Source organism: Dermacentor andersoni, chromosome 4, assembly GCF_023375885.2.
Source record: "Dermacentor andersoni chromosome 4, qqDerAnde1_hic_scaffold, whole genome shotgun sequence".
NCBI classification, from domain to species: Eukaryota; Metazoa; Arthropoda; class Arachnida; order Ixodida; family Ixodidae; genus Dermacentor; species Dermacentor andersoni.
The window spans coordinates 178632989-178646244 of NC_092817.1; the positions used below are offsets into that span (position 1 = coordinate 178632989).

Genomic DNA, 13256 nt, shown 5'->3' on the forward strand with positions numbered 1-13256 from the left:
GGGTGAAATGCAAGAATGCTCGGGCATTTTGCATTGAGTGAATGGTAAAGAAGCCCATGTGATCAAAACTAATCTGGAATCTATCACTATCGCATGCATTACAATCAAATCGTGATTTTGCTACTTACAACCGTAGAATTTAATATTATTTTCACTGATGGCATGAGGTGCGAAGGGTTTTCTTTCTCCTTTTCTTCTGTGCGAGGTTGAGTTCGGGAGCTGCTAATCACAGCCTTTACAAGACGGTGACGTCATTTTCAAGAGCTTACTGCAAGTATAGAAACATGCTGCACTGTGGTGTCACCTATCGTGCATCAAAAGAAGAAAGCATGCAAGGACGCCAAATTTATCAGCGGTGAAGACAAACTTATGTTTGCAGATTTTACTTCTGTTGGGTCCAGCTTATCTTCAGTAGTACAGGTATAAATTTCAACGGCAAGCATGGCTTGTCCTCAGTGGGGAAAGGGTGAAGTGCACTTGAATTCATATTTTTACCTCCTGCAATTATAACGTACAGTTGTGTTCAGTTTCTTGGGACCAAAAACTGAACACAACTTTAAGTGATCACTGCGAACTATCATAGAAGTACTTGATGCCTTTCTTAGCAGTCTACATGAAACAGAAGACCAGGTATAAGTGATTTTGTTTCTAACAGAAAAGACAAGCTTTTTTATGTAAACGTAATGTCTTGAAGCGTACAAAAGTAGTTCAGCGCCTATGACATCTAGCTGTTTCAGCACGACTTCAACAGGGATAAATGGAAAAGCTTTCATGTTACATGCTCTTAGCGCACCTTAAAGTGACTCTAAAGGAAAACAGAGTTAGGTTAGATATAAAGCTAGGCTTCTCAAATACAAATTCTTCATTTGTAGGGACAACAGACCTGTTGTAAGCAAGAAGAGAAGATTGAAAAATGAAAGGGCACTAACTAATAAACTAAATTCTGGAGTTTTACGTGCCAAAGCCGCTATAACATCATGAGGCAAGTGATACGAGGCACTCTGGAATAATTTTTGCCCCCAGGGGTTCTTTATCATGCCCCCAATGTAGGATACACGGGCGTCCTCGCATTTAAGCCCCTTTGAAACGCGGTTGCCATGGCCAGGATTTGATCTCGCGCCCTCTATATTAGCAACGCAACTTGCAGCCCCACAACTGAAACGCCATACTTCTCGGCAACCTGCTTCAGTGAGTAGGAAACTTGTCGCACATAAGACAAAAACTACAGCTGCTTAAACTGCGCACTCTTAGCTGTTACTGCTTTTATGTGCTTAAAGCTGAACTAAAATAATGTTGATGGCTGGGAAAAAATGTATCAAACAGTGCAAGTACAGCATAAATTTCGTGCTACATTTTACCTTTGTAAAACGAGGATATGAGTCACAAAACGCTCGTTGGCATTGAGATAAAGGATCGCCTGCAGCTGCCTGCGGTGCTATAAAAAGCATGGAGGCGACGAGGACTGGGGTCATAGCGGCTACCCACCAGATGAATGCGTCATCTACTAAGGCAGTATTAAAAGACTGTGAAAAAGAAAATTAGTTACCAGCCCCGCGGCTCTGTCAAAGTTGCTTGAGCAGTATCTCAACATCATCATTTATTTTGATAACCTGTCCCAGAAACCTGCAATTACCTTTGTCTAGCGCTGTCTGATTGAAACTAGTTCCTGCGAATATTCTAATTTGGTCACGCCAGCAAATTTTCTGCCCTCTTCGACAGTGCCTCCATTCCTGTGGCATCTATCCCGTAGCTCTGTCGGTTCGCCGGTTATAGACTCTGCACATTACGTATCCTGCCCAGCTGATTTTTTTTCTTTTAATTTCAACTAGAATATCAGCTATCTCCATTCGCTCTCTGATCCACGAAACATCGTTCCTGTCTTTTAACGTCGCTCTTTGCATGGTTCTTAACTTACTCTCGATGTCCTTTAGTAACCTGCAAATATCTGCCCCATTCTGGGTAGAATGGAATTATCGTGCACTTTTCTTTCAACGACAGTGGTAAGTACCCAGTCGTGATGTGGTAATGCCTGCCGTGTGCTGCCAAACCCATATTTATTCTTCTGAACATTTCCTTCTCATGGTAAGCTTCCCCTGTTAGTAATCGACTCAGATAAATGTACTCGTGTACAGACTCTAGAGGACGACTGGCAATCATGAATTCGTGTTTACTTGCCGGTTATCAATAGTACTTGAAAAGGCAGCAGCGTTACAATATAAGGACTGAGACCAGAGGACAACGATGAGCGCGGAACTTCCTATAACTTTTATTGTGAATGATTCATGGCGTTTTTCACTGGTCGATCTGGAGCGGTCGCTGGAATCCTCGAGGGAGCGCTCGGGTTTCAGTAGAATGTACTCTAGGTTTCACAAATCCAAATCGGCCAGCGGAGCGCAAAAACGCCCCGCGGAGGATCACACAGGAAGTCTGCGTACACGTGACACAAACCGGTTCCGGAAACCATGCCCGACTTCCGCTCTGTACGTTTCCACGGCAACCAAACTCACCGTCCCACTTTCACAACGGGCATTGATGGATTCGTACAGCACGTGCGTCACCTCGTAGTCGCTGTCGTGTGAGCTTTCATCGCTAAGGGCGAGCTCTGCAGCACCACCCAACGTAGCCATTTAGCGAAGCAACACAATATTTGTGTACCGACCGAGCACCGACTTCGCTTGCAGACGGAAGCGACGCGAGCTATTTGTCCCCGAATCCGCGCCTCGGTGATGGAGCAAGTGAGAGCGATCCGGCGCGGAGCGAGTTGATCCGAAACGACGGGCGGAAAGCGTGAACCCGTTCCAGATCGACAAGTGAAATTTGTATTCGTTGCCACGGAGCAAGAAATCTTACTCCGAATCGACCAGTGAAATACGCAATCAGAAATATGTACATGCCGTTGCAGCCAGGGGTATAATCGGCGCATGTGCAAATATGTCACCTCCTTGCCTGAGAGCGTGAAGGCGGCCATGCTGACATATCCCTGCCCGAGCTCAGAAATCCCTTCAGATTCTGCGTTTTCACGTGCCACACACGTTAAACTGTTCTTAATAAGGGAAGTTTTTACAAGATCAGGTGAACAGTCTTTGCTGGTAAGATAATGACTCATCAGAAAACCTCGGCCGCTTTATATATGTACCAACAGACCCAAATCTCCGCATTACTCAGTAGTGTCTACTGCTCCTTTATTGCTTATTTAGCCAAAGTGAAATTTCGTTGCATTTGAACTTTAAGCGCTTGCAGCATGGGCACTGATACTCTGCTGTGCTTTGTGAAATTACATCGTCAGATATTATAAAATGCCCTCGTTCTCAAAGTGTTTTTATAGATGTTGTAGTTCTTTTACAGCCTCACAATAATACCATGCATGAGAATATGGTAGATTAGATTCAAATTTTTTTTTTTTCATTTGCACGATAAAGGACTAGCCTTATTGCATGCTGCACAGGCTAGCATGGTGAAAAGATTGCAATCAAAGATGCTGTACAGGAGCGCAAAAGTCCAGCGTTTCAATAATTTTTCATTTTGCTTGGCGACAGTTCTGATTAGCGCCGTGACCCTTCACGACGAGACAAGATATTATCGGACTTACAACTTCAACAACCCAATAAAAATTAGCTGGAAATCTTAGATAATAATTTGATGTTCACCACGAAGCATGCTTGCTGGTGTTACGAGCCAATAAAAAATAAGAGATCAATTTTTTCATGGGTGAATGCCCCGCTAGGCTGATGAGTGGTCTTGGCGCTGCGTTCTGCGCATGCTATTTTTGTCTATGTATTGACATGTGTTGTCCGTGACTCAATCAGTTGAAAGTTACCACCCGTGTCATCATTTTGTGTTTTCTCTCCCTGTCCTTGTCCTTACTAGTGGTCATTATGATATGATCATGATTTAATAGAGAACCTGTTGCACATGCCGAATGGCGAAATGAAAGAAAGTCAAGTACATATAAAAGCTGTTGAATGTATTGCATAAATTATTAACAGGGCGTTACACTTTCGAATGTTGGACAGAAAGAGCTGCGCTAACTATTACGTCATTGTAAGTGAACGGTACATGGGTTTCATAAACCGATTCGCTGATATTTTCATGAGGCATAAACATAACTATCGCATATATATCTATAAATAATATAATTACCGGAGCAGCAGCACACAGCATCCTACAGTACGACCACAAACACGATCTACCTTCACTGAAAAAAAAAAGCCCTAAAACGTTCACCTTGTTTGTTCTTCAACTACTGCAACATGCTGAATTGTCGTTTTGCCTCTGCTGGCCACAGGATCTTCATCAGCAAGTGCCAGGCTATAGAAAAAAAAAAGAGGAAATACGGCTTGGCCAGCGTGACGCTTCAATAGAGACCCTGTAGGTTCTTCCCTTCATTAGACGAGGTAATACCCACATCCGATGCGGGGTTGGCAGCGTACAGTCATCTAAGCGCCACCCATTCTAGCGTGTTAAAGATAGTCATAGCGAATCTTTTATTCGACATAAGTCAGACTAGATTTAGGCTCGCATGAGAGAGCGAACCAGTGCCGGTCTGTTCACTTTCGCCGTCTCAGTCTTCGGTAGAGAGTCCACGAAGTAAACGCCGCCGTAGAGGTGTTTGTGCACGGCGAGGCTGGCTGCGAAATCGAAAAAGAAAGTTCATTGAGAAAGCTGCCTTAAACTATTACTAAAGCTTATAAGAATGTAAGGCCTTCAAAAAACCATCGGTACCTAAGTGCGCTCTTTGTGCCGAGTCTGCAATTGTAACAGCTATCATCTTAATAATTTATTTCGTTGAGAAAACTTCTAATGCGGTTTGTATCAGGGCGAATATCCGTATTCTAAAGTTTGTATTAAGGCAGCACTAACGGCAGAGCCGGCATAGTAATCTTCAGTTCCTCTCTAGAAAGTGCTTGCTGGCGTGGCGTTGTAGCTACAACCGTTCATGGAAAATGTTCGCTGTTTTTTGACAGTGTCACTGACTTGCCACCGAGCCAGTGAACGCGCACATCATTGCGATGTACCACCAACGCCACCAAGTTCTTTATTGCTGAAAGCAAGAGGAGCAGTGTACATGGGCTTGCCAATGCAAGTGATGCATTATTGATATTTTGCAACCACTATTTCATTATGCAATTCATGAGCTTTAATTCATGCTTAAATGCCACAAAAAATGTGGTATAGCCGTTTTCTGCTGAAGAGGCGTCGCCGCATTACGTATTGTTTAGTTCTATTTGGACGCGTTTCAGTGCCAAGACCGGGTTCTAGGCTAGCGCTGTAATGAGAGAATCAGTGGCTTCGGAGTGTTCGTCTGATCGGTCGCCTATGTTCTACCTCGACAACGCCAAGCCCTAGCTACGTTACATAATTAGCTAATGTGGCTCTTTGGTGTATTCTAAAGCTGGTGCTCCCATGAGTATGCCCAGGGTATAACATCATCATCATCATCATCATTATTATCATTATCAGCGTACTTACGTATACTACTGAACAAAGGATCTACTAATTATCTCAATTGCCTTTCTTTTGTGTTAGCTGACCCCATAATACGCGTTGGAATGTTGAAAGTGGCGTTGAATTTTCATCACGCCACTTTCTCAGCCGTCCTCGACTACGTTTTTGTGATTATGAGAAGGAAGTGTACAAACGAATATAAATGCGTTGGAGCGCGAACGGACGACATTACCAAGTGACGACTGGGAGTTAACCGCTATCCTTGAAAAGGGAAGTGTAAGGTCACTGCATGCTGCTGGCACAAATGTACGGGTTGAAGCAGAACCGTGAGAACAAGCTCAGAATTACGTGAGGAAAAATGGAATGAGATATAATAGACGCCATAAAAATAGCGCGGTGTGGATTAGAGACGTACGGGGATTATAGCCGACATTCTAGTTCAGATTACGAAGAGGACATACATTTGGCCAGGCCATGGAAAGTGTAGCGCACGTAATAGGCATATTATGTTTGCAGACTTGGCAGCAGCAGGCGTGGCAATAAGGAAACGACGCTAAGCCATGCTTTTTAGTTGCGCACATCGGAGCGCGGTCACTGGCAAGCGCTGATTTGCACCACCGTTGCGGTGACATGTATTCAGATGTCTTGGCACGTGGACTTCACGCCCACCAGCACCACCAGTTAACATCACCGGGAAAACCTAGTGACATCTCGTAGCGCTACCACTGATCTCGATGTGGAGCTACCAGCACTGCAATAAAGGATCAGCCTGGCCTCATGCTTCACTTGGCAGCAGCACATCTTATTTTATTGCAGCGGAAGCTGAACAAGGACCACAGAAACGCACGTATGACGTATACAGCACTAACTTTCAACAATAGATTTATTTCCATTTCTCGTCGCTTTATATGCACGGTCGAAACGTTATACAACACGTGAGAAAATTCCGGTAAAAATAAGGAAAAGATGGCGCTCCAAGAAGCCCCTATAGCTATCCTCATTCGCCTCTAAAACGCCTCTAAGCCGTACTCATTGGCTGGTCGGCTTAGTATTCGCTTTTATGCGGCATTTGTCGCATTGGTTCTGTAACGACTGCTGCTGCCAGAGTGACTCCCGCGGTTTTTTAGCGATGTCTAGTAATTCACAACTCGCTCATGATGTTGACGCCCTCAGGCGAGAAATCGTAGAAATGTGTGCAAGTTTGCGCATGATCAACCAGTTATATCAAGAACATAGGGGAAAATGAGACGCTGTGAGTGCGAAGAGCAAGAAGCTCGCAAAATAATACGAAATGCTGGCTAGAAGGGTGGCGGACCTCGATCAGTATTCTCGTACAAACACTTTCGAAGTCAAGGGTGTGGGGAGTGACAGGGCAAGAACTATGCCGCTGTTCTGCAAGACATCGGGGACAAGATTAGTCGCCTGTGGCACCATCTGACATAGACATTGTTCACCTCGTCCCTGCCAATGAGGATAAGCATAATATAGCACGCTTCTGTTCCCGCACTAAAAGGGCTGAATTTTTAAGTATAGCCCAGAAAGCACAACTAAACACTAACACTCCCGCTTTCCCCCCGTCTGCAGATACCAAGGTCTTTATTAACGACTACTGAACAGGAGACAACAAATGTCTGTTTGCTCAAGCCCCCCAACTTAAAACACAGCACCACTGGAAATTCCTATGGACGGAGACCCGCCGGATCAAAGCACGAAACACAAAAGGGAGCCGCCTTTACGTTATTTCTAGCACACACCACCTTTAGCTAATCACCTCGTAACTGTTCTAACCTTTTCATAAATATTCAAATATTTCAGACAATGTATTATACTTAAGAAGAACTAAAACTTTAACTTTAACTAAATACCACCAGGCTTACCCATAAATATCTGATACACTTTAACGTACGTAGCATCTTCATTACCTATCATATCATGGTCGACTTCTTTTTTAATCTAAATATAGCTTTCACTATCATCTGCCTATACGAAATATGCCTGACTAACGCTCATAGCAAGTTATTTGGTATTCCCGTCTACACAAGAGAAGTATATGTATGTAAGGATGTTTGGTGTGATGGTTCAGCAATTATCGTCCAAGACACCCTACGCCATCTCAATAAATGGCCAGATAATTTCTTATGAGAAGACTCACATATTTCTTGGCATAATCACTGATTGAGATCTCTCATGAAGCCCGCACGTGACCGGTTTGCAACAGCGTCTGACAGCAATCTCCCAGCGTTTCAACTTTCTGGGCGGAAAGACTTGGCGAATGTCAGTGCATACAATGTTGCAATTGTACAGGGCTCTTTTTCTGGTCTTCCGTACTGACCAACACTTGCCAGACAAATATTCGTGCTCTATAGGCTATTCAAGCTCAGGCTCTCAGGGTTTGTCATGGTTTGCGAAAATGCACATCGGCAGTGGGGGCTATTGCAATCACCCGGGACCAACCCATACAAACACACATTGCCGTTGCCCGTGCCCGTTCCCATCATCTTGCAACACTACCACCAGAAAAGCCGCAGTCATCATTTTGTACTACGAATTCAGATTATTGCATCCGCCTTCCATCAGGCTTGACCCCCGCAACTAAGCTATTGATTCCTCCTTGGTGTTTGACTCGACCTGCAGTGCACCTCAACGTACCAGGAATCAGGAAAAAATCTCAGCTGTTATCCCCTGCTCTTAAACAACTAACTCTGCTCCTTTTGCACGAGATGTACGCCGACCACGTACATATTTATATTGATGGATCGGCAACTCTCCAGTATTCCTCTGGAGCCGTGGATTTCCCAGCGAAGGCCATCACCATCAGTTCCAAGATGTGTCACCTAAAGGTACCGACGGCTGCGGAAGTAGTAGCTCTTCGCGCTGCACTTCGTCTCGTCAAGCAAGAACAACCTCGAAGATGGTCAATATTTAGTGACTCGAAGGCAGCACTGGAGTCTTTGCTATCAGCCCTGCGGCGTGGACCGCACGAACAACTGATATTCTAGATTACAGAACTAATCAATGCCTAGCCTGAGAAAAGACAACACGTGACACTTCAGTGGCTTCCACGTCACTGCGGCGTCATAGAGAACGAACACGCCGATAACGCTGCTCGGTCGGCTCTTCAAGGACACGAAGACAAGCCGATACTATTATCAAGGACAGATGCGGCTAGAAAACTTCGAATGCTCGCTCGTGATGTCACGTTCTCCTTGTGGAACGCAGGAAGTTTTCAAAACAACTGGCTGCGAAACCTAGACTTTTGTTTATGCATTTGCATTCCAGCTGGACTCGGCCGTCGTGAAGCTGCCCTGTTTTGTCCAATATGACTAGGGCTGGCCTTCACGAAGTTTTTTTGCATTCCGAATCGGATGGGCGGACGACGCCTCGTGTGTTGATGTGGTAGCGAGAACACTCTTCAACACCTTCTCTGTGACTGTCCTCGCTACAAGTTGCAGAGACGATCGCTCGCAATAGCGATAGCGCGCTTTCAACAATGTCCTATAACAGACGAACTTATTTTGGAATGCCGACATGACAAGCCGAAGCAGCGGAGGGTGATGAGGGAACTGTTGCAGTTTTTAAGAGCACCAGAATTGGACAAACGGCTGTAGCCTGAACAGATGTTCATAGTGCTGCAAATACTACTGTGCTTTGCGGTGATGGTGTGCGGTGACAGTTACCGACTGTGATTGTATGTCTATCCTCATTCTTTCTTTATCCCTACTTTGCTATCACTTAACCTCCCCTCTCTCCTTAGCGTATGGTAGCAAACCAAGTCTTTCCATCTGGTTAACCTCCCTGCCTGTCATATTTCTTCTGTCTCTCTCTCGTCCAAGATAACCAGCCACATCGTCGTCGCCACCATCTCTCTTTTGCTTGCACTAACGTTGAATTTGCATTCTTGGAATTCGATATATCTTTCCTTTCAGCTAACAATAAAAATACAATATTGGATCAGTATATCATTCCCTATCTTCTTGTTCCGTTAGTTTTTGTTCCCAACTAGATGCTATCTTGAACATCATTGCAAACGAAAACAAGAATGTCGTTATCCTTCGTAACGTAAACATAGATATTCCTAACCCCTCTGATAGTCATTGCTTCAATTACACCAATTGCTAGGCAGGATATGGCCTAGATTCACTAATAATTGTGCCGACAAGATGTCCTCCGTTAGGATGATCTAACTCATTAACAGTGTATTATTAAACTTACACCTAGAGCAATGCGCTGCCTTTTTCACCATTCCCATGTTGGACAACTATCAAGTTCTCGTTCTATTAAAATATATCAACCCACCGTACCAGCGCGGCATAAAACTTTCACGCCACTAACTTCATTATTCAGATTGCAGAAATCAACTGCAACTCGACTCTTCCAATGCGAGACCTAATCCTGGTTTTCCGGTGATTTAAAAACAAAGGTGGAAGCATTTACTCACAGTTTACGAGCCGAACACAGTATAGCCACTGGTTCTCAGCCGCGACAAAACCCTACAAAGCCCTGGACAACAGGATACCTCTTAAAGAGTACTAATAAACTTGATAACGCAATAATAAACGTGATAATAATGCATGTAATATTTAAAACACCAACCCTTTATTGTAAGTCTAAAGTGGCGGTACGTAACTTATTTTAATACAGTTACCAGACTCTTGAAAGAAGCCAAGCGCTCGTACTTTGAGAAAGCGATCGTTAAACACAGAAATCATACCCGCAAAGCCTGCGATACCATTAGGTAATTTCATCAAACTGCATACTCAACAAACATAATACAGGAACAAGGGCAGGAACGAAAACCACTGATATCACAAATGAATAAATCCTTTTTCTTTTGTGCAACGCAAGTATTCACCAGACAGTATTCCACAGCCAGTATTCAGGCAAACCCCAAATTCAATTTACTTGTACCGTACGTAACCCAAAGAAGTGTCCAATTCAATTGCTAGTTTACAACTACAGGTCCCCGCCTTGATGATTTATAATCGTCGAAAATAAAATTGATATCATCCAATAACGCCGATCTACGCGCGCACAATATTAAGTGCATGCTTAAAACAGGCGTTTTCTACGACGAATTGAAACGCGGTAAAATAGGTGCTATATTCAAGAAAGGTTACAAAGAACTAATTTCAAACTATGGCCCAATCTACATGCTCTCCTTTTTCAGGGAATTTATTGAGGAAGCAATTGTACAACCGTTTAACAAAATTACTTTCACAAATTTAATGTTCTCTCGCGTGAGCAACACTGGTTTATAATGTTTATCAGACTGAAATAGCAATAACATAATTCACTGACGAAATAAAAGAAGCCCTTGACGACGACTATATCGTTGGCTCAGTTTCTGTTGAGTTCAGTAAAGCATTTGACACAACCTGTCATAACATTCTTTCTTACAACTTTGAAGCTCTGGCCATTCATGGCCCAGCTCTTTCGCTCATCCGCCGTTACCTGACTACCAAAACGCGTTGTAAATTTTGGTGGTTCATCCTCACGTGCTAAATCAGTCCCCAGGGGTGTCCCACAAGGCTCGCTTTGACGCCCTTTACATTTCCTCGTGTACAATAATGATGTTCCTCACTGTTTAACCGGTACTTTATCTATACTATATGCTGACGACCCTACTATCTTTACTAATAGCAAACTCATAAATACTGTAATAAAGCGATTAACTTCTCACCTAAACAATTTATCCGCGTGGTGCACAAGTAATAAACTACAGATCCGTCGTTCTAAACGCTGTTTTTGCTTTTTCATACACATAAATGTGTCATCGCGCCCGCACCACCGTTCATCTGACAAACTCATGTTCTTTTACCTGCACGTGAAGTTGTGCTCGTTGGCATCAAACTAGATCCCCTTTTTAAGAATAACTTGCACTTAGAATACTGCATCTCAGTTTGAGGAGACACATACACCACGCACATGCCATATCTACAACATTTATAAATTCAAGCCTTCAGATCATCAATTTATCTAGTGACATGTCACATGCAGTACTATATTTCCCTTCCTTAAAATCCTACGATTACAATATGCGATCGAGCTCAAATTTGTTTTACTATTATGCTGCACACTACACAATCAAATCATTTATTGATACATCTATAGATATGCTATTATCAGCATTAACAATATGAGACATTCCTCGCAAAACAATTTTTACTGCCTCGAATAAACACTACTTACGGAATGTTTACTGCCCTTCTTACGGCCATTAAATACTCTAATAAACTACCACCCCATATCAGTGTTAATGTTGTGCCTGCTGTACATCATTAACGTTCAAGAGAGATATGAATACATATTTATTAGGCGCACTCCTGGTTACACACTCATTACTACAAACATACATTGTATACAAATTTATTTGCTAGTTTTTATTGCCTCTGTATTGGCCTAACGTATCGATTTTATTCTCTATCTCCCATTGTTTTCTTTAATTTGTGTCTTCTCAGAAATTTTAGGTTTTCTATTGGCTGTGTGTTTGCCTAATACAGTAATTTTATTCTATATCTGCCATTGTCTTTAGCTTTTTTTTTTTTAAATTGTATATTTTTCGTTGCATAGCATATATTTGACTTGTACTTCGCATATTGTAAGCATATTTCTGTTTCTAATTATCGGCATCAATAACCTCGTATTTGAAATATGTCATTCATATGTTTCTTTAATGTGTCAACTACTAAATTTTTGTTTACTGATACGCAGTATCTGTCTTTCTTTTGCTTGTGTTTGACTTTAACTTCAACTATTGTAAGCACGTTTCTTGTATTTGGTTATCTGCTTCATTACCTTCATGTAATCTGATCCCTGCTATCTGGCCATAATGTATTAATTTCCATAGTGTTAATTTACTAATAGGAGGTCCCTCTGACCGTTATTCTTTTTAATGAGTCCGCCACCTCCTTCTATACTAATAATGAATGATTAAATAAATGTCGAATTTATAGCTTGCTATTGACACGTGGACTTGGTTACCATCGTCACTACTGTTTATATCGTCACTAGTACGTGACAGTATTTACCACTTCGTATATTTGCTTCGTATATTGAACGATGATGCACATGCTGGTTCAGGAGCTCACTTTGGTTGCAACAAATATGAGTACGGAGTTGTTGGTTGAAGCAACATCTTTGGGAGGTACACTGCAGAAGACGGGACAAGGGAGTGGTAGACAAACACGCAACGCCCTAGTCCGTGTGTCTCCGATTGACTTGTCTCAGCATTTGGGGGCGTATTTTTTTTCAAAGATTGTCCATTTTTTTCTTTCGGCACTTACATGGGCTACTACAGCCACATTCTGCGAAGCTTCTCGCACGTTTCAGTGTTCGAAAAAAATATCATATTGGATGTGAAATAAAAGCCAGCTAAAGGTATGTGGGCACTGTGTTTATTTATTTTTCCCCTACAGGCGTCAGTAGTGAAGGTAAAAAAAATGGATAGATGAAGGCACATATCTCCATGCATGAGAAACAGGGAACAAAATTGAAATGCATTGTAATGCATCTAAAAACTCCGGCACAGATGTCATGGCGGAATTTGTCATTCCATAATGCAGCACCAAAATCTTTCTTTTACAGAACGAGGCATGATTTTCATAAAAGACAGAGTACGAGAAAAGATGTCCGTGAAACAGTGAGATCACGAGCCAACGAGCGAAACAAGTTTCTAGGTATCAATTCCCAAAACTTGCCGGTATTCCAGCGACTTTTCAGCGTTAGAGAACAAAAAGGCTGCTTGGTAAAAATTCGAATTATAGTGTATTTGTGCAGCAAATTTCCCGTCTGCTATCTCGATGCCCGTATGA

General features: G+C 42.7%; 1 protein-coding gene across 1 annotated transcript in view; it reads right to left on the bottom strand.

The window, feature by feature from the left end:
- Window positions 1–4037: 4037 nt before the first annotated feature.
- The window catches only part of LOC126530654 (uncharacterized), a 100048-nt gene continuing 90829 nt past the window's right edge, over window positions 4038–13256 (bottom strand). Inside the window, exon 9 of the mRNA XM_072287983.1 lies at window positions 4038–4628. Within this exon, the coding sequence (XP_072144084.1) occupies window positions 4510–4628 (119 nt within the window). The 3' untranslated portion in view covers window positions 4038–4509. The remainder of the gene's footprint in view (window positions 4629–13256) is intronic.